This window comes from Cydia amplana, chromosome 22, assembly GCF_948474715.1.
Source record: "Cydia amplana chromosome 22, ilCydAmpl1.1, whole genome shotgun sequence".
Classification (NCBI taxonomy): domain Eukaryota; kingdom Metazoa; phylum Arthropoda; class Insecta; order Lepidoptera; family Tortricidae; genus Cydia; species Cydia amplana.
Window position 1 is genome coordinate 11,616,415 of NC_086090.1, and position 21,293 is coordinate 11,637,707.

At 41.2% G+C, this 21,293-nt stretch overlaps 1 protein-coding gene across 1 annotated transcript in view; it reads right to left on the reverse strand.

Annotated features, from left to right (window-relative positions):
• The window catches only part of LOC134658350 (solute carrier family 12 member 9), a 46,165-nt gene that overhangs the window by 18,507 nt on the left and 6,365 nt on the right, over positions 1–21,293 (reverse strand). The window contains exons 4-12 of the mRNA XM_063513979.1: positions 18,678–18,812; positions 17,745–17,879; positions 16,424–16,629; positions 15,295–15,499; positions 13,463–13,642; positions 12,999–13,088; positions 11,554–11,755; positions 10,109–10,310; positions 8,900–9,031 (exon numbers count right to left, since the gene is read on the reverse strand). Coding sequence (XP_063370049.1) covers positions 8,900–9,031; positions 10,109–10,310; positions 11,554–11,755; positions 12,999–13,088; positions 13,463–13,642; positions 15,295–15,499; positions 16,424–16,629; positions 17,745–17,879; positions 18,678–18,812 — 1,487 coding nt within the window. The remainder of the gene's footprint in view (positions 1–8,899; positions 9,032–10,108; positions 10,311–11,553; positions 11,756–12,998; positions 13,089–13,462; positions 13,643–15,294; positions 15,500–16,423; positions 16,630–17,744; positions 17,880–18,677; positions 18,813–21,293) is intronic.

Here is a 21,293-nt window from a genome sequence, read left to right on the forward strand (position 1 = left end):
TACTGTACCTTTTTCTGGTCATTAACGAAGTCTATGAGCGGTGCTTGCTGGCGCGGCGAGGCGATAAGTAACAGAATCTGCGGCCGCCAGTGTAACATAAATGTTACGTAACCTAGGTTAATCGTATGTAATTATTTCTGCGTTCATTAATATAAGTACATTATTTTACAAGTACGATATTTTAACACTTACCTAACATTTACTTGATACCTACACTAATCTAGGGATTAAAGTAATTACGTGTGTTCTAATTAAAATCTCAACTTGTTATTTGCGCTTCTGACTGTACTCGCCGCGCAAATCAGTACTTGGGCCACCGACCGGTTCCATGCCCCTTGCCGCGCTTTCCCCCCGCGCTGTCTGGCTGCCGCGCCGCGGTCCGTCCGGCGATTCATTCGTTTCTGAGATTCAACGCAGGCGCACGTCGCTCTCTCGCAGCGTCCGTGCAAGCCGCGCACTCGCAGCGCATACAATTTTATATTTTAATGAGGGCTTAGTAAATTGCCTCAGTTTCTGTACTCGTTTAGTACATGTAATGAAAGTTAGAGCCAGTGTAACCCCTTTGGGTAAGTGTTGAACATTTAAGAGTGCTTTAGGGAGTAGTAAATTTGAATGTGTGTTCAACGGTTATTTACCGTTAAGTTGTAACGATCTTTTCTTTGTTTGATTATGAACTTCCTTAGCGTAGTTTAATAGGTGCTTAGTTTCGCTTGCAAATCTTAAATGCTAGTGTTAATGTTTTTCTGTCTTATTTAAAAGCAGGATTAAAATTGTAATTTGTATGTTTTTAAAAACTATATGCTTAACTGCTCATTTTGTAAGCTCCGCCTGACTGTGACATTTTAACATCACCAAGGCATTCTCACGGCTATCACGCAGTACTTTCTCTTCCGTTTCTGCTCTTCTTCTTCAAGCCGGTCACAGTCAAGGGAGCCGTTTCGTGGGTTAATTACTAAGGCGAGCTAAAATAATTCCAGGGTTCAATAGCACGGCTAGAAGGCCGACGATGACACGCTCGCGCTGACCCTGACGACCTGGTGCTGACCCTGGTGGAACACGGCTGACGTCCCTCAGTCCTTCATCGCTCACAGCAACACAGCGGGCCAGGGAAGTACTAGCGTGTGGGCAGCGACTACTTTCGTGAACCGGGAGTAGAAATCAGACGGTTAACGGACTTTGACCCTTCGACGATCTTCTCGAATGCTTGCGACGTTTTGAGCGATAAATAAATTGTTATCAAGTGAGATTATTTGTTTTAATTTAAACCTCACAGCTTAAACGTAGCAGTGGCGCCCTTACGTGTTTTTTTTTTTGAAAGTCTGATTTTACTCCCGGGTAAGTAGTTGTGGTACATGTGCTTGGTGTTTGTTTCTTTTTACGTTTTTATTTTTTTGTGAAACGTTTTTTAAGTTTTTTTTGGTTGCCAGCAACTAAAGTGTACGTAACTGTTCTTTTTAATTGTGTAACTAACTTTAGGTTTTTCTCAGGGTACAGTCGGACGTATTTTTGTAATTTAAATTTAATATATTCATATATAATTTTGCAACGGTTGTCTAACGGCTGTAATTTGTAATTTTGTCCGCTAGTACAGTCTGCTACATTTTGGAATTTTATTTTTACGGCTCAATTTCGGTAATACTCGGTTTCGTACGCATTAGTTGCAATTTAAACGCTTTTTTCTGTGTATTTTTATTTTTGTGTCTGTGCTTTGTTTCTTTTCTTCATCTTTCCGTTTTTTTTACACTTTCAACCAGAACGTTAGTAGCTTTATCATTTTATATTGTGACAGGCGGAGTATTTTGATTTTATTTTAAATATTGTTCAACATTTAGCCAAAGTTTATTTAATAATAGTTCGTAATGGCTTATTCCATAAAATTTATGTCTCTTCAAAAAAGTGAATTAGAGTACGAAGTGGCTATACGGGGTGAGACTCCAGCTGCTTCAGTCCAAGACTTGCGTAAGCAGATAGCCAAATGTGGTCCCGTTTTTCCATCCGAGGACATACTTGTTAGCCCGTTTGACGCGAAGGAGGATATAGACGGGGTGGCTTCTGTTTTGGAGAAGGTCAATACATTGCTTGATTCCAAACCTCTCAATAGAAGTTCCTTGCTCCGAGCACAGAATTTGATCAATCACGTCTATCATCGGCTTAATCGCGTGACTTGTGTCGAGGAGGTAGAGAAAGAGGCTTATGATCAATGTGTCAGCTTATTTAGGCAATTCTCGGACCGCGCCAGTTCCCTTAGGGACGTGGTTGATCCATTGGCTTCCACTAGCACTGGTGTGCAGGCTTCTCCTGTCACTTTAACGGCGCCTCTTAATGTCTCGGTGACGTGTGAGGGTAACGACGCGAATAAGTTCTCAAAGTTAAGATATGACGGTCAGACCTCTGTGCGGGCATTCATTCAGCGCGTATCCGAGTTTTGTGCGGCAAGGAACATTTCGAGTAGCAAGATTCTTCATAATGCTACTGAAATTTTTACAGGCAATGCGCTTCATTGGTTTCGTAGCGTTAGGGAAAAGGTAACAAGTTGGGATGACCTAGTTGTACTTTTGAGGCAGGATTTTTGTCATGCTGGCTATGATTTCAAGCTGATCAATGAAATCAGGGCACGTACACAGGGGAAAACGGAAAATATAGTGATTTACCTAGCGATCATGTCTGGTCTTTTCTCTCGTTTAACTAAGCCTTTGCCTGAGAATGAGAGGTTGGAAATTTTATTGCACAATATACGGCCTTGTTACGCGAGCACTTTATCTTCCGTTTCTGAAATTAAGACTATTGAGGAGCTCAAAAATTTATGTAGGAACTATGAGAACATTCAGTCACGCCTTTCTCAGTTCAAAGAACCCCCACGTGCGTCTTCTGATACTCTGGCCCCAGAGTTCGCCTACTCTGGCGGTTCTTCTAAAAATAAGAATAATTCTGCTACTAATTCATATGGGAACAATTACAATAATTATAATTATAAGTATAAACAGTTTAATCAAAACTATAATAAATCGCATGCTCAGAGTAATAGCAACTATAGCGGTAGTACTAATGGCAAAGCAAATAATACTCCTAGTTATGTAGCTGCGGTCACTAAATCCGAGCCGAAGGCACGTTATTGTCCGAGATGCCGGGTGAATACTCATAATTTGAGACAATGTACAGTGAATAAGGGTGTCATTGTTTGTTTTGTTTGCGGTCGTAAGGGCGTAAAATCTCCTGATTGTCCTGATTGCATTAAAAATAAGAACTCAGATCCAAAAAACGGATAGAGCAGAATTGTGTCGATAGTTGTGCTACACCTAAATTTGATAAGGAGGACTGGCAGGATTGGTTGCGTACAGTTAATCTTTTCTTTAGGTCATATAGGGTTGACACAATTCTGAGGCAAAATTTAGAGGATGATGACAGGCCTTACGTCTCAGTGCAAGTCGGTAATTTAACTTTGTCAGGGTTGTTGGACTCTGGCTCTGCGGTAACAATCTTTGGCAACGGTGCTCATTCAGTACTCGTTGACAATGGGTTTAAGATAATGAGCGGAAGCTGTTCTTCGATTACTGCAGCGGGTGGTAGCGTTTATAGATGTGAGGGTTACATAGAGTTACCTATTAACTTTAATAACCAGTTTCATGTTGTGAAGGCTTTTATCGTGCCGGCTGTTGTGAATAACTTCATTTTAGGTTGGGATTTTTGGCGTGCTTTTGATATAGTACCCAAGCAACTTTGTGCTATCATCGTGAATGATGGTGCTTCGTCGGTTTGGAGTGTCACCAAACCTGATCGTGAAACCTTCATTCAGGGATACGACAATTTGGATGACTCACAGAGACTATTGGCGGACAATGTAGTAAAACAGTTTGAGGATATTTCTTTTCGTAGTAAAGGTTTAGGCGTAACGAATTTAATTACACACCACATTGATACTGGCGATACGAGTCCAATTCGTCAGCGCTACTACCGGTTATCTCCTGAAAAGCAACGCATTTTAGTTGAGCAGGTGGACGAGATGCTTTCTCTTGATGTAATTGAGCCTTGCGAGAGCGCTTGGTCTTCGCCTGTATTGATCGTCACCAAGAAGAACGGACAACCTAGATTTTGTCTCGATAGCCGTAAGCTTAATTCGGTGACAAAGCGTGACGCTTATAACTTGCCCTATATTTCCGAAATTCTGGATAACCTTAGGGATGCTCGTTATCTTTCTTGTATTGACTTGTCCAAAGCGTTCTGGCAAATTGAGATAGCTCCGGAGGATAGGAACAAGACGGCATTTTATGTTCCTGGTAGGGGTACCTTTCACTTTAAGCGAACTGCGTTCGGCCTGACTAACGCTCCTGCTACTCAACAAAGATTAGTGGACCTGTTATTCTCAGAGTTCGGTCTTAAAGTATTCGCCTACATGGACGACATAATAGTGGTTTCCGAGGATTTCAATAGTCACGTAACATTACTCTTACGCGTTTTGGATAAGTTAAAGAGAGCTAACTTAACGGTTAACTTAGAAAAGTGTCGTTTCTTTAACAGCCAGCTTAGATATCTCGGTTATGTGGTTGATGGCTCTGGCTTACGAACGGATCCGGAAAAAGTCGAGGCTATTTTAAATTATCCTACTCCAACTTGTCGCAAGGAGGTCAAGAAGTTTCTAGGGACTGCTACGTGGTACAGGCGTTTTGTACCTAATTTCAGTACAATTGCTGGTCCTTTAAACAAGCTTACTTCTTCAAAGAAGGGCTCTCCGCCGTTTGAATGGACCTCGGAGGCAGACTCTGCATTCAGGGAACTTAAGGAGCGACTTGTTTCTGCTCCGGTGCTTTGCTGTCCGGATTATTCTAAGCCGTTTGAGGTACACTGTGATGCCAGCAATTACGGGTTAGGTGCCATGTTGACCCAGACTATCGATGGTAAGGAGCACCCGATCGCGTACATGTCGAAGGCCTTGACCGCTGCTGAAAAGAACTACAGTATAACCGAACGCGAGGCTTTAGCTGTAGTGACTGCGTTGGAGTATTGGCGTTGCTACGTGGAAAATGGACAGCCTTTCACGGTCTACACTGATCACAGTGCACTTAAATGGTTCCTGTCTATTAACAATCCCACCGGAAGATTGGCTCGTTGGGGTGTTCGTCTCTCAGCATTTAACTTTGTTCTCAAACACCGTAGGGGAGTGGATAACGTCATTCCGGATGCGTTATCTCGTGCGTCTGTTGGTGCTATTAGTACTTCAAATTCTCATCTGACCTCCAGAGATACTTGGTACACTAATATTTTCAACGGTTGCCTTCATAACCCAATTGATTTTCCAAATTTCATGATTAAGGACAATTCCTTATACCGCTTGTCCAAAAATAAGCATAATCTTACGTCAGAATTTTCATGGAAGTTGGTTGTTCCTATGGAGTTACGTCAATCAACCGTTTCCGATAATCATTCCGAACCTTCAGCAGGGCACATGGGCATTTTTAAAACTTACCGTAGACTTTGTTTACGTTACTATTGGCCTCGTATGTATCAGGACGTTGTTCAGTTTGTTGGATCGTGCGACAAATGTCTGGCATATAAGGCTCAGAACCACCAAACTTTAGGGGTGATGGGTAGGCCAAAACAGTGCTCACGACCATTCCAGATGATCTCTATTGACTTGATGGGCCCGTTGCCAACTACGAGGAAAAGAAATAACTACATTCTAGTTGTCACGTGTTGTTTTTCGAAATATTGTTTGATTTTCCCGCTTAAACAGGCTACTGCGGAGGTGATTGTACAAAACTTAGAGGATTCTGTTTTTCTAGTGCACGGGATACCACAAACGGTCCTAATGGACAATGGACCACAATTTGCGGGGAAGGTTATGGATAATTTTTTCAAATCCTATAATGTTCCAAACGTTTTTTTTACTCCGAAATATAGTCCGCAGGTCAATTTGGTAGAGCGTTACAATCGTACGATTATTACTTGTATTTCCACCTTTGTTGAGGATGACCATAGATCCTGGGACGTATTTATTCCCAGGGTTCAATTTGCCATAAATAGCGCCGTCAACGAGGTCACGAAGTATGCACCATCATTTCTGGTGTACGGTCGCGAGTTAGTACCTTGTGGGACACATTATACGGACAACGATATCGGACACGAGGTGTTGTTCCTACCACGCGATATCTACGCCGAAAACTTGGGTTGCCTTTCCGCTATTTTTGATGACGTGCAAAAGAAACTGTGGCACGCTCATGAAAGAAGTACGTCACACTACAATCTTAGACGTCAACTTGTGGAATTTTCGGTGGGCGATATAGTTATGAAGCGCGCCTATTTCTTGAGTGACAAGGGCAAGCAATTCACAAAGAAACTGGCTCCTAAATTTATAAAGGCTAGGATTATTGGGAAAAAGTCACCTTTGGTATACGTTTTGCAGGATTTAGGGGGTAAAGATCTTGGTACTTGGCATGTTAAGGATCTTAAGTTAGTGGGTCTTAATAAGTAGTTGGTTATTATACTTATTATTTTTAGTTAGTATTATGTCTGTTGATCACACTTCAAATTTGTTGTTGAAGATAATTACATTGCGCTTTGACATCTTTAGGTAACGGTTCTTGTATGGTCTCCAGTTCTTGCAACGGGAAACCCTTATAATTTTTCTGGAATCGAGCGTGGTGATTAAGCCTATAGGGTAATTGCTAACGTGGTAATGTAAGCGTGAAGTATGAAAGATATGTAATGTCAGTGTAATTACAGGAACCAGGCTTCACGGATTTTATTCCTTAAGGGTAATAAAATCCTTCATGGCGCGCCGGGGTACTGTAACATAAATGTTACGTAACCTAGGTTAATCGTATGTAATTATTTCTGCGTTCATTAATATAAGTACATTATTTTACAAGTACGATATTTTAACACTTACCTAACATTTACTTGATACCTACACTAATCTAGGGATTAAAGTAATTACGTGTGTTCTAATTAAAATCTCAACTTGTTATTTGCGCTTCTGACTGTACTCGCCGCGCAAATCAGTACTTGGGCCACCGACCGGTTCCATGCCCCTTGCCGCGCTTTCCCCCCGCGCTGTCTGGCTGCCGCGCCGCGGTCCGTCCGGCGATTCATTCGTTTCTGAGATTCAACGCAGGCGCACGTCGCTCTCTCGCAGCGTCCGTGCAAGCCGCGCACTCGCAGCGCATACAATTTTATATTTTAATGAGGGCTTAGTAAATTGCCTCAGTTTCTGTACTCGTTTAGTACATGTAATGAAAGTTAGAGCCAGTGTAACCCCTTTGGGTAAGTGTTGAACATTTAAGAGTGCTTTAGGGAGTAGTAAATTTGAATGTGTGTTCAACGGTTATTTACCGTTAAGTTGTAACGATCTTTTCTTTGTTTGATTATGAACTTCCTTAGCGTAGTTTAATAGGTGCTTAGTTTCGCTTGCAAATCTTAAATGCTAGTGTTAATGTTTTTCTGTCTTATTTAAAAGCAGGATTAAAATTGTAATTTGTATGTTTTTAAAAACTATATGCTTAACTGCTCATTTTGTAAGCTCCGCCTGACTGTGACATTTTAACATCACCAAGGCATTCTCACGGCTATCACGCAGTACTTTCTCTTCCGTTTCTGCTCTTCTTCTTCAAGCCGGTCACAGTCAAGGGAGCCGTTTCGTGGGTTAATTACTAAGGCGAGCTAAAATAATTCCAGGGTTCAATAGCACGGCTAGAAGGCCGACGATGACACGCTCGCGCTGACCCTGACGACCTGGTGCTGACCCTGGTGGAACACGGCTGACGTCCCTCAGTCCTTCATCGCTCACAGCAACACAGCGGGCCAGGGAAGTACTAGCGTGTGGGCAGCGACTACTTTCGTGAACCGGGAGTAGAAATCAGACGGTTAACGGACTTTGACCCTTCGACGATCTTCTCGAATGCTTGCGACGTTTTGAGCGATAAATAAATTGTTATCAAGTGAGATTATTTGTTTTAATTTAAACCTCACAGCTTAAACGTAGCACCAGAACTTGACGTGTTCGCGGCGAGGGTCCAGCAGGAGCAGGTACAGGGTGGCCAACTTAGAGGTATACAACTTTTTTTTGCCACCATTTTATTTTGGCGGTAAATATGACAGTTATTGCATGAAAATTAGTTTGTGTAGATACGGCAAATTTATTATGGAGCGTTTTACGACGGAACAACGTGTTTTAATCATTAAAAACAATGGAAACATTAAAAATAACGTTTCCCGGTCGATTAATTTCGAGAAACAGTGACATTGACTGGCCCCCAAGATCGCCTGATTTAACAGCTCCTGACTTTTTTCTGTGGGGCTATCTAAAGGGACGTGTCTATGCTCATAGGCCAACGAACCTTCAGCAATTAAAACAAAATATTCGAAACACTGTCGCTGAGATAACGCCATAAATGTGTGAAAAATTGATGAAAAACGCGATGAAAAGGGTTCGCATCTGTCATGCTGCTAGAGGTGGACATTTGTCTGACATTATTTTCCATGTGTAATTGCTGACCCTACATATTATATTTAACAAGGAATACTTAATATTTTTTTATGTTTTATAGAATAAAATTTCAAAAATAAAGTGTATACCTCTTATTTGGCCACCCTGTATTTGCCAGACTGTACCTTTTTCTGGTCATTAACGAAGTCTATGAGCGGTGCTTGCTGGCGCGGCGAGGCGATAAGTAACAGAATCTGCGGCCGCCAGAACTTGACGTGCTCGCGGCGAGGGTCCAGCAGGAGCAGGTATTTGCCAGACTGTACCTTTTTATCTAGACTGTACCTTTTTATCTAGACTGTACCTTTTTATCTAGACTGTACCTTTTTATCCAGACTGTACCTTTTTGTCTTTGTATCTAGCAAAAAGAGCATCTGTGGGGACCTAGACGTATCACAGAAGCAGGTATTTGCCATACTGTACCTTTTTCTGGTCATTAACGAAGTCTATGAGCGGTGCTTGCTGGCGCGGCGAGGCGATAAGTAACAGAATCTGTGGGCGCCAGAACTTGACGTGCTCGCGGCGAGGGTCCAGCAGGAGCAGGTATTTGCGGACCTTGGGACAACAGAATATATGTATTTCTTATTACCTACATTCAAATTCCAATTCGAAATATATTTATATTCCATCTTTATCAATGTCAAAATAAAATTGACAAATTGCTTAAAAACCGGTATTTTTTGCATCTAAGTTCTCTTAAAAAATATTTTTTTAATGAAATATCATCAATGTCAAAGTAATATTGACAAATTGCTTAAAAACCGGGATTTTTTGCATCTAAGTTCTCTTAAAAAATATTTTTTTAATGAAATATCATCAATGTCAAAGTAATATTGACAAATTGCTTAAAAACCGGTATTTTTTGCATCTAAGTTCTCTTAAAAATATATTTTTTAATGAAATATCATCAATGTCAAAGTAATATTGACAAATTGCTTAAAAACCGGTATTTTTTGCATCTAAGTTCTCTTAAAAATATATTTTTTAATGAAATATCATCAATGTCGAAAAAAATATCAATTAGAACTGTAAAACTCTTGCAAGTATTACGGTTTACTACAAAAATGCCGAACTCTGGTCCTTATATGAGGAGTGTCTTTTCAAAAGGCTTTATTTTTTTCTGGGAATCTATTTCTAAATTGGACCTTAAGTTTTCTTGAGCAAGAATCTCTCTAGAAGTACCGCTAAGAAAAAAATAAAACCTTTTGAAAAGACACTCCTCATATACGAAAAACTTACAAAAGTTAGATTTTTACCCTTACAAAGGCATAGAGGTGTCAGAAATTATGCCAAATTGAACCCTACCACTGTTCGCACCTGGCTGTTCTAAATCGGCACTTAAACACTGCACTTAAGGTTCACTTTCCTATCACTAAGCACTGTTACTTTTACTACTACTATACTTCACTTCACTGTATCACTGTCACTTTATTTTTGGTTACTGACTTGACCATGGAAACTTTTTGACTCCATTGTTTTTAGAAAACATACCGTTAGCTAGTTTGCATTTCGAAAAGAGACATCTAGCGATCAATTGTACACTTATGCGGCAATTTTTAATCTCAACAACCACCAAGAACCAAGGTTAAAAATCACTGTGGGGTTATAATAGCTTTCCATTGGACACTTTACCTGATGAAAAATAAGGGCTTGACTAAGACTGCCCCAAGCAGGCGACGCCGCGGCAGGCGACAGTGCGTGTAACGTCAACACCAGCGCCGCGCAGGCCAGGGCGGCGCCACTAGCGTGCGCGGGACGTAAAGCGAACATTACTCCCGCGCAGCCCAGTAGCCCGGCTAGGCAGGTGTGCCACGAGAAATGCTTGAACGACGGCCTGCAAGAAAGTTAACATAATTTTAAGCGAATTTAAACTGTTGTGAGACATGCTAAAAAAAAAAAAAAGTTAAGTTAAGTACACTTAAAGTTAACACACACTTACACTTACACTTAGTACACTACTTACACACTTACTTGTGTGTTGTGTGTGTGTGTGTGTTTTTTTTAGTGTGTTAAGTGTACTTAAAGTGTTTGTTAGTGTTTGTTATAGTTTGTTTTAAGTCACTCGCGCGACATGTTTCGAAAAGAAAGGAGACCTAGGCTCTCCGAAACATGTCGCGCGAGTGACTTAAAACAAGTGAGTCTAAACCGTAAAATTATTCAATAATTTTAAGCATTTAAAAATACAACAAAGAAAACCAGATCTATTTGAGGTTACATTATAATTAGATGCAAAGAATGCTATAGTTCGTTTTTTTAGCATTAGAAAGAACTTGAAAGAAGGTAAACGATTTTGACATGTCTTTTAATTGAAAAACACCTTTTAAAAATCAATAACTATTACTTATGAAAGCAGAAGACTATAAATGATCGTATTAGATTCATAATTGTTACATATTTGCCGTAACTTATTTTTAAAATGTGTTTTTCAATTAAAAGACACATCAAGATTGTTTACCTTATTTCTAATGCTAAAAAAAACGAACTAACATAGTCTGACCAAAAGTGGACCTTATCGCAATAGTATATAGTCTATCAATGGTCAAAGTGTTTTAGTTTTAGTTCACCAAGCGTGCAAAAATACTTTCTCTTCTATAAGTCGCATTTTCTCATCCGATTCTCGTGAAATATTGTGATAATGATATGGAATATTATGTCGATTTAATTTTGGACAGTTTTGATAATGGCGAAGCGAAGTACAGTCGCGGACAGTATATTGGAGCGGCCAAGGTGCTCAAAAATATCTCAGCATGCACTTTCACGCATTGATATAACATAGGCTTTGTCATAGAGAAAAAAATACATAGATTGCTCACTCTATACATCAGTTTTAGTACCAAAAAGACTATACTGTTACTTATGCTGTTGAGATAAGACTTTCCGGTCGGTGCTACATCTATTGTCAAGTAGCAGTACCGATAGTTCCGCTATTCGATGCTAGATGTAGACACTGAAATTAATAGTCTAACTGATATAGTGAGTACTCTTGTCTTACTATATTTTTCTATGGCTTTGTTCAGATATTTGTGAACACCTTGGCCGCTATATATCTGTTGGCGACGGTACTAATTAAAACTGACCTGAAGTTAGGCGCACCGGCTAAATCCAGTCCCAAACACGCCAAGTTAATAGCGAAGTAGCTAGTCATGAATAACACTGAATTGATCTGTGCTATAGCGTTGAGTGAGCCAGTCACTATGGTTATTTGCACCAGCAACCAGGACGCTATGACGGCCAGCACGGGGTTGCCGGAGTGAGACGCCATTGGGCGCAAAAGGAAACCTGGGATTAAAAAAAAACCGGCCAAGTGCGAGTCGGACTCGCGCACGGAGGGTTCCGCACCATCAACAAAAAATAGAGCATAAAAATCGTGTTTGTTGTATGGGAGCCCCCCTTAAATCTTTATTTTATTCTGTTTTTAGTATTTGTTGTTATAGCGGCAACAGAAATACATCATCTGTGAAAATTTCAACTGTCTAGTTATCACGGTTCATGAGATACAGCCTGGTGACAGACGGACGGACGGACGGACGGACGGACGGACGGACAGCGAAGTCTTAGTAATAGGGTCCCGTTTTTTACCCTTTGGGTACGGAACCTTAAAAAGGTACGTGATGATCATTATTTTATATAAAATAGTTACTTTATTTTCGATACAAGTGCGAAAAAGAGGAAATTCGAAACGAGTGGCGATAAATTAAAACACGATCGAAGGGAGTTTCGTTTCTAATTTCCTCTTTTAAAATAATCTAATAAAATAAAAAATAACTCCTTATTTTCTACATTTTTAGTGCAACGGTTGCACTCCGGGAGTGCCGATAGAAGTGAAAACTCACCTCGCTATGTTACCGACGCACGGTAACACGATACATACGTTTAGCGGAGGTATTCTATTTATTTATTATATATTATTATCATTCTCAAATAAGATCACACTTTTTCATTGACATGTTTATTTACATACTGCCATGACAACGTCAAATTATTTGAACATAGGTAAAGAGTCTTGAAAAGGAGTCCGCAACATAAATGTCAAATAACATTGATTTAAATGCCATTTAAATTATGAGTAGCCACCTTACAGAGCTTACGGTCACGTGATCGCCTTACGCTGTCTCGAGTTTATAATTTTTTCCCCAACTCAAAAAGTGCCCAGCGCCGCTAAAGAAGTTTTCACTTCAATAAATAAATAAATAAATAAATAAATTGGAATTCTCGAACATTCGCACACTAGCCGAGTCCCACCGAAAGCTCAAGAAGCTTCTGTCAGTACTGAGTAAAAGACTTGAATACTAACGTGACCGTATATTCTTGGTCAAGCAAATCTTGTCAGTAGAAAATCGCGGGTTAGCAACACTACGTTTGAATTGTTCGAAAATCGCGTGTCTTTTATATCTTATCTGTGGAACTGTTTCGTTTACATTTCAACGTTGTTCGATGTACATTGCTGCTTTTGGCTCGTTTCGCATACTTTAGTTTGCTTTACATTGCTACTGACATTGACAGTTTGACAGACTATATTTACCATAAATATTGTCCTTAGCGAGCGCCTCCAACACTCGTGACGCTCCGATCAGGTTTGACAAGCCAGCGGAAAATGTCGCCATCAACATACCTGCCAATAAATAAATATAAAGTAAAGTTCTTTATTCGCATAAAATATGGTACAGTAAATAGGTGGTAAGTAGAAAAAAATCCAGTACATAGACATATTTTGCTATACAATAGCATGCACTCTTAAAACTAGACTTTGATTAAACCCTATAAACACTAGACTTACATAAAGTATACGTACTCGTAAGCTTATAATCATTACATATATTATGTGTTCCTATAAATTTAAAAGACGAATCCTGGTCACGGCACCAATTGTAATTTTCCTATTATTTTTTATTTCTTTCAGTCCTGTGATTTGGTCATAGTTTTTGTTCTTTCTACCCAGTAATAAGAAACTTTCTGAATTAAAAGCTAAGGCGTCATAGGACTAACCGACAGCGATGAACGGCGGCCAGATGTTGACGGGCAGCAGATACACGTAGTTGTTTTGCAGCAGCTCGCGGCTACAGGTAGCGGCCGTCAGCACCGACAGCGCGGCGTACGAGAGCGCCGTGAACAGAAGCGCTGCCAGGGTCCCGCGGGGGATGCTGCTGGCCGGGTTCTTCAGCTCACCTGGGGAACATTTAGTGTAAAGCTTTGGATTCCTCCGAAAACGGTGCCGTCACATGACGGCCGTCATATAGCGGCCGCAAAAGACGGCCGTCTTTACGGTGGCGACATGTGGAAAGTACCACGGCGTCATAACACACCGTCATCCACCAAGGTCGAAGCGGCAAATTTGAAAAATGTAGGCGCGATGGGATAGCGTCCCATAGAAAATTTGAATTTCGCGCCTTTTCCTACTGACAAGATTTGCTCGATCATCTATAATTTACTTGGAGGATGAAATATCATCAGAAGAGGAAAATAATCGTAGTACGGAATCATTTATTCAAATCTCGTGTCATTTATTCAAAATGGCGTCACCGCTATCTAATAAAACGTTCACGAAACTATCGAAACCGTCATGACGGCCGTCATCTTACGTTACGTTGACAATCAACGTAACGTAACGCCGTCTAGGAAACCGCGCCATCTTGTTTACATAGACAACGTTCTAGTGACGTCAGTCAACGCTATATAGCGGCCGTAATATGACGGCACCGTTTTCGGAGGAATCCAAAGCTTTAGGCCTGAGTGGACGCTCTTGTTGTGCGTGCAGCGGGGCGGGGCGTGCGGCGTGCATGTTAAACAATTGCGCACGTATAGGAGCGGCCTTAGTGCACGCTGCTCACATCACGCGTGAGCCCACAGCCACGCTGCACGCCCCGCCTAACGCTCCGCTTCGAGCGTCTACTCAGGCCTTACACTTAGTCTTGTAATCGAAGCATGTCAACTCGCTTGTTACAACTTCTATAAATTCCTCCAATTGAGGGGGGATTTACATCTTCTTCAGGCAGAGGTGTAGGATTGGAGCAGGTGTAGCTTTATTTGACGTTCATAACATAACCGCATTGTAATATGCCTACTTGAATGAACTATCTTTTATCTTTATCTTTATTTAAACTCACACAAAAGACTAATGGCGTTATTCATAAGCGTTTGTTAAATCTAACAAACTGTTGATAATCGTTTGTCCCTATCCGTTTATCATTTCTGTTTGTTAGAAAGAGGCTAAATTTAACAAAGGTTTGTAAAAGGTTGCTAATAAGGGGGTAAATAACTAATAAATAGCATTTTCACTAAAAATTTAACTTCTTTTTATTGCTCCGTTAGTTACCTTGTCAGCACCAAGCTTTTTATTTTTTTCGGAAGAAATGGTAATCTAGCGATAAAGCGTCATTCAAACTGTCGTTTTAGTATCTTTGACATGAAAACAGAGCTATATGTGACTCACTGCTCATGTTAGCCCCAGCCATGACCCCAGTAACCCCGGTAAACAGTACACCAAACACGGAAGCGAAGTCAGCAAACTGTCCGTCCGTAGTGGAGTAATCCCGTCCGTATTTCGGATACAAGTTAGCCAGTAGGGTGGCGCTGCTGAGACCGGTGTAGTTGAAGTGTGTAGTATTAGTTACTAATGCGACTCACCACTCATGTTAGCCCCAGCCATGACCCCAGTAACCCCGGTAAACAGCACACCGAACACGGAAGCGAAGTCAGCAAACTGTCCGTCCGTAGTGGAGTAATCCCGTCCGTATTTCGGGTACAAGTTGGCCAGTAGAGTGGCGCTGCTGAGACCGGTGTAGTTGAAGTGTGTAGTATTAGTTACTAATGCGACTCACCACTCATGTTAGCCCCAGCCATGACCCCAGTAACCCCGGTAAACAGCACACCGAACACGGAAGCGAAGTCAGCAAACTGTCCGTCCGTAGTGGAGTAATCCCGTCCGTATTTCGGGTACAAGTTGTCCAGTAGAGTGGCGCTGCTGAGACCGGTGTAGTTGAAGTGGGTTACGTTGGTTAACTTGTTAGATTCGGGGCGCTCGATCTGAAAGGAAAAATTGTGTTATGATATTTAAAAAAAAAAGGTTTATTCACAAGACTTGCTTATAACTAATTACATTTATTCTTCTGCCAAACCACAGAGTGGTGATAGTGAACGTGGATGATTGAACGTAAAATCGACAGAACAATCGTAATATACATAATTATGGAACGTGCTCTCCAAATTTCACAAAAATCTGTAGGGAAATGCGACCAGTAGGGAACACAGACAGACATACGAAATTATTTTTGCCTAAGCTGAAAAGAAGGCGTTTCGAGTACGCTCAATAATAATAGGGTATTTGACCGTATTTAGAAGTAATTATATATATTACACCATGCAAGAAATAAAGCACCAGAAGATTAATAAAGAAACGTAGACAACAGTTATTTTTAGACACAATTTGTATTTTAAAACCAGTATAAAACTACAAAGAGTAGGTAATTTGATCGTGACGTCACATGCTAGTGTTTCATATAAATTCCATAGTAGCAAATCGTTTTGACAGTTCGAAAAAAGAAGCTGATTTGACTAGTAGTCAAATACGCCTATTATAATTGAGCTATATCAGGCGTGGCTCACTCCGCGATTTCGTCGCTTTGCTACAAGTAGCTAAAAGTACATCCGTTCCACACGAATTTTGGTGGCTAGCCATAAGCCGCGCGTGGCGCTGTCGCCACCTAGCGGCCATATCTGTGCTGATCGTAACAGACGCGTTTTGTTAAAGAGTGAGTCTTCTGTACCTAGTACTATTATTTATTCTTTGGCTATATGATGCGCGGGGTCATTGACCGCACGCGCTGGCGAAACAACACTAGGGTTGGCACAAATCACTAGGGTTGTACAAATTCTAAAATTTTATAGAATCTAAAAGATCTATTTCATACGCTTGTCGATGTTATGTAGAAGCTGTATACGTATAATTACCAGTGCCGGAGCCGTTATGAAGAAACTCAACATAGCACTTCCCAAGCACACGACCATGGTCAGCCATATTGCCAGACTCGTGCGTGCGAAGAGCGACGCCCCGGCGAGCGAGACGCACAGCCCGATGGCGTTGAGGATGGACCGGTACAGGAACCGGTACCAGTCGCCGTCAGGTAGCGCGGGTTGGTTGTCCGAGATCAGGTATCCTGAAGAAAAAAAATGAGGCTTGGAGAATGAGGTATCATGCACTTAGTAACAATTAGATAGAAATATAGACCGACAAGAAAAGAGTAAAAATTAAACATTAGTCATTGACGTATATCTCAGGACGGGCCTTACGTGCACTAAAAATGGTACTAACAGTAACTTACTCGTCCGCGAGAAAAATAGTAGGTATACCTACCAATAGCCCCTTTGAACTCGGGATGGTCGAGCATTAGCTTTTTCTTGTTAAATTAAAAAGATACTTATATAATTTACAATAAAGTCCCAAACTCTTCCTCCTCCTTATGTCAAAAACATAATCATAGAAGGAAGGATTCTTGTCAAGGTAAAATGCACCGTATCAACTCACCGTGGGGTCCAAAGTTCTCCACCAGCGCTTCCGTGCAAGCAGTGATACAGAGGGCGCTCGACACCACGTTAGCGAAGAAAAATAGTATACCAAATAGCCCCTAACTCGGGATGGTCGAGCATACGTTTTTTCTTGTTAAATTAAAAATATACTTATATAATTTACAATAAAGTCCAAACTCCTTTGACACTCGTTATAATCATAAAAGGAGGGATTCTTGTCAAGGTAAAATGCACCGTATCTACTCACCGTGAGGTCCAAAGTTCTCCACCAGCGCTTCCGTGCAAGCAGTGATACAGAGGGCGCTCGACACCACGTTAGCGAAGAAAAATAGTATACCAAATAGCCCCTAACTCGGGATGGTCGAGCATTAGCTTTTACTTGTTAAATTAAAAAGATACTTATATAATTTACAATAAAGTGCCAAACTTCTTTGACACACATAATCACAGAAGGAAGGATTCTTGTCAAGGTAAAATGCACCGTATCTACTCACCGTGGGGTCCAAAGTTCTCCACCAGCGCTTCCGTGCAAGCAGTGATACAGAGGGCGCTCGACACCACGTTAGCGAAGAAGAATAGAATACCAATAGCCCCTCTGAACTCGGGATGGTCGAGCATTAGCTTTTTCTTGTTAAATTAAAAATATACTTATATAATTTACAATAAAGTCCAAACTCCTTTGACACTCGTTATAATCATAAAAGGAGGGATTCTTGTCAAGGTAAAATGCACCGTATCTACTCACCGTGAGGTCCAAAGTTCTCCACCAGCGCTTCCGTGCAAGCAGTGATACAGAGGGCGCTCGACACTACATTAGCGAAGAAGAACAGAGTACCAATGGCGCCTCCGAACTCAGGGCCTAACGTACGGCTTATCATAACTGGAGTACGCTAAGGAATTACAGCTTGTAAACTTACAAAAACCGGCCAAGTGCGAGTCGGACTCGCGCACGAAGGGTTCTGTACCATACGCAAAAAACGGCAAAAAAATCACGTTTGTTGTATGTGAGCCCTACTTAAATATACTTGGTCAGGCAAATCTTGTCAGTAGAAAAAGGCGGCAAATTTGAAAAATCGCGGGTTAGCAACACTACGTTTTAATTGTTCGAAAATCGCGTGTCATTTATATTTTATCTGTGAAACTATTTTGTTTACATTTCATCGTTGTTCGATGTACATTGCTGTTAGTTTCCTAGGGATACAATACTTTAGTTTGCTTTACATTGCTACTAACATATCCAGCTTGACAGACTATATCTATTTTATTCTGTTTTTAGTATTTGTTGTTATAGCGGCAACAGAAATACATTATCTGTGAAAATTTCAACTATCTATCTATCTCGGTTCATGAGATACAGTTTACCCTTTGAGTACGGAACCCTAAAAAGCATATAATATGTCTAATATTATAAAAACGAGGTAAAAAGAGCATCAGGGGGCGCCTTGGTGGTGTAATCGATCCCATGGCGCTCTCGCAAACGGCAAAGGGGGTGAAACGCCGGAGTGGGCTTAGTGGGTAGGGCTAAGTTCCCCCCCCCTCTCGCCAGAAGAGAGGGGTCAGGAGCGGCGAGCCCCCCCCCCCCCCCATCAATGGCTCCCGCGGCCGGAACACGGTGCGTAAATGCATTCGCACACTCCGTGAACAAAAAAAAAGTAAAAAGAGCATGTTGAAAGGATACAGTAGACCCCTCCCCCCTCCACGGCGCCGTTGGTGGAGATGGCGCATATGGACGTCACGGTGAACACCACGATCAGGTAGGCCAGGAGGAACTGCGCCAAGGTCACCAGGAGGCCTGCGTTGCCGACCAGGTACCCTGAAATTAAAGACAGACAACTTTGGGAACAAATCAAATTATTTATCTAATTTTTTTTTATACAAATAACTTAATGTAATTTATTCAAGAAAAAACTCTAGTTATATATGTAAGAAATCCACAACGCAGGCTTCGTCCGGTAAGAAATCCACAACGCAGGCTTCGTTCGTCCGGTTATCTAATCAAATATTTTGATTTGTCTTTTGTAAGTAGTCAGTAGTCACACTACTAACTACATACATATAAATTAAAGACGATAGATGTCTATACTAATGAAAATCGATCAAGCCCCCCATAATGCAGGCTTCGGCCTTCGCATTAGCTGTCCACACTCCACACCACGTTTCAAGTAAACCATTGCGGCTGTGTCCCTGATACTTACAGCCTACCCGCTTTTTTTTAAGTTCGACTCACGCTTAAATGGAAACTTCTTATGGGTTTTCCTGTAATCTATAGGTAAAGAACGAACTTGTGTATTTTTTTCAAGATTTTAGATTTAGCCGTTTCGGGGATAAGGAAGGGAGGGGAGGGGGGGGGGGAATGGGGAATGACAGACAAACAGATAGACACACGAGGAATCCTAAGATAAGGGTTTCGTTTTGTTCTTTTTAGGTACGGTAAAAATAAATCTAATGCGATCAATAAAAAACATTTTACTTACTCGTAATTCTTTTAATTTAAAATTTCTTTAACATAATCCATAGGTAACGGTCATATTCGTTACTTATGGATTATGTTCACTTATAAAAGACGACAGAAAAGTAAAACTACGAAGTTTTTGAAAATTAGCTATTTGAATAACATGTTGCTTAATCTCACTTTACTAATCGTTATTCATAAACCACACATAGCACGAAAGAGACCACTGCCACTCGTGGCGGTCTCAAAACACTCAAACCATATTTTAATCGTCGAATAACCTGAGTCCTTCTCCCTCCGGTAGAGGTTCAAAATACTTGTCCACCATCGCATCTGTCATCTCAGCTAGCGTTCCTGGCTGCCAGTTCGGACGACCAGTTCCACCCGCCAGCACGGACCTGAGCCCCTCCTGTGCATTGTAGCTACCTATACAGCGGGACGACACACGGTGCACCATCCGCAGACCCTCCTTCAAGTCAAGGGTCTTCCCAAGCTGCAGACTCCGAAGACTAACCTTAAGCATGGTTGGGCATAACGGAGCCATCATCTCCAAAGTCTCTTTTGACCATTCATTATCCACGTTTCTAAGTCTTTCGATGACTTCTTCAACTGTATCAGCAGAGAAACAGTAGTCTATGTCTTTTAAGAAAGGAGCTAAGGAGAAATCTCCCACCGGCTCGCTGAACGCATTCAAACGAGCCTCTATATCCTCAACTTTACAGTGAAACAGTTCAAGTTCAAGCTCTCGTAAGCGGGAGCTCGGAACAAAGTGGCTAGCTATGCCAGACGATGTTACGTCTTTACTCTTCAAGCGTTTGCCAGTTAACGACATGTAGAATCCTAAATGATTATTCAGTTTTGGTAAAAAATGTGGGAAGCCGGCGATCCAGCCAATGCGAGCTTCTGGCATGGCAACTACGGTTCGCTCCGTGGCGATCTTATACCTGCCATTGGCAATTAACATCAAAGCGGCGCCTATCGCTGCACCATCCATTAAAGCTATGTAAGGAATCCTGTTTTGAGATACAAGATACATGTTGTTGCAGTCTGTGGATATCCAAGCGTATTTAGTAGGGTCGTGGTCAGAAGATAGAAGCCATTTGATGTCACCTCCAGCGCTGAAGTTGTCTCCAGCGCCTTTGAAGAGCACTCTCGAGCAGGTTTTCTCCCAGGATTGAAGGATGGGATACAACTGAGCCGTTACGCTGTAGTCTACAAGATTGAGTTTTGGTCGATTGAATGTTATAACGCCAGTGGTGTCCAGTTTCTCAAACAGTACTTTTGGGGCTTGGATATTTGTTTTTATTCCTTTGGCCTGGTGTGTTGTCAACAGATTTCTGCATAAACTACGTATGGTTCTTGAATCGTATAAGATAGTCATGATGAAGCAATTAGGTTTGAAAACTACAGTTCTATTAGCAGGATTAAAAAGCAAATGCTCAGGGGTAGCACAGTATACGGAGGGATAAAAACTACTGACTTAGGAGTAGGACTCACAAGAGTCGTGACTTAGCAAAACATTTCGAAGTCCATAATTAAAACACCGTGAAACGACACACACGGTTTTTTAATAAAATATTCATGTTTATGATTTTCCTGACACTACGAAATGAGTTGAACCAAGTTTAAAAAATCGTGTTATGGCACAGTAGTAGTTACGACGCCAGGGTGGAAACACGACACAAACATACCCACGTATGTGGGTGAGTGTTACAAGTATTTTCCCAATCCTTGGTTTGCCAAATTCGGGTAATTATAAAGATATCTTAAAAGTAGTCATAAATAGATCCAATACAGTCCAATACAGTACAATATTATTAAAACAAATGAAAAGAATCGCAG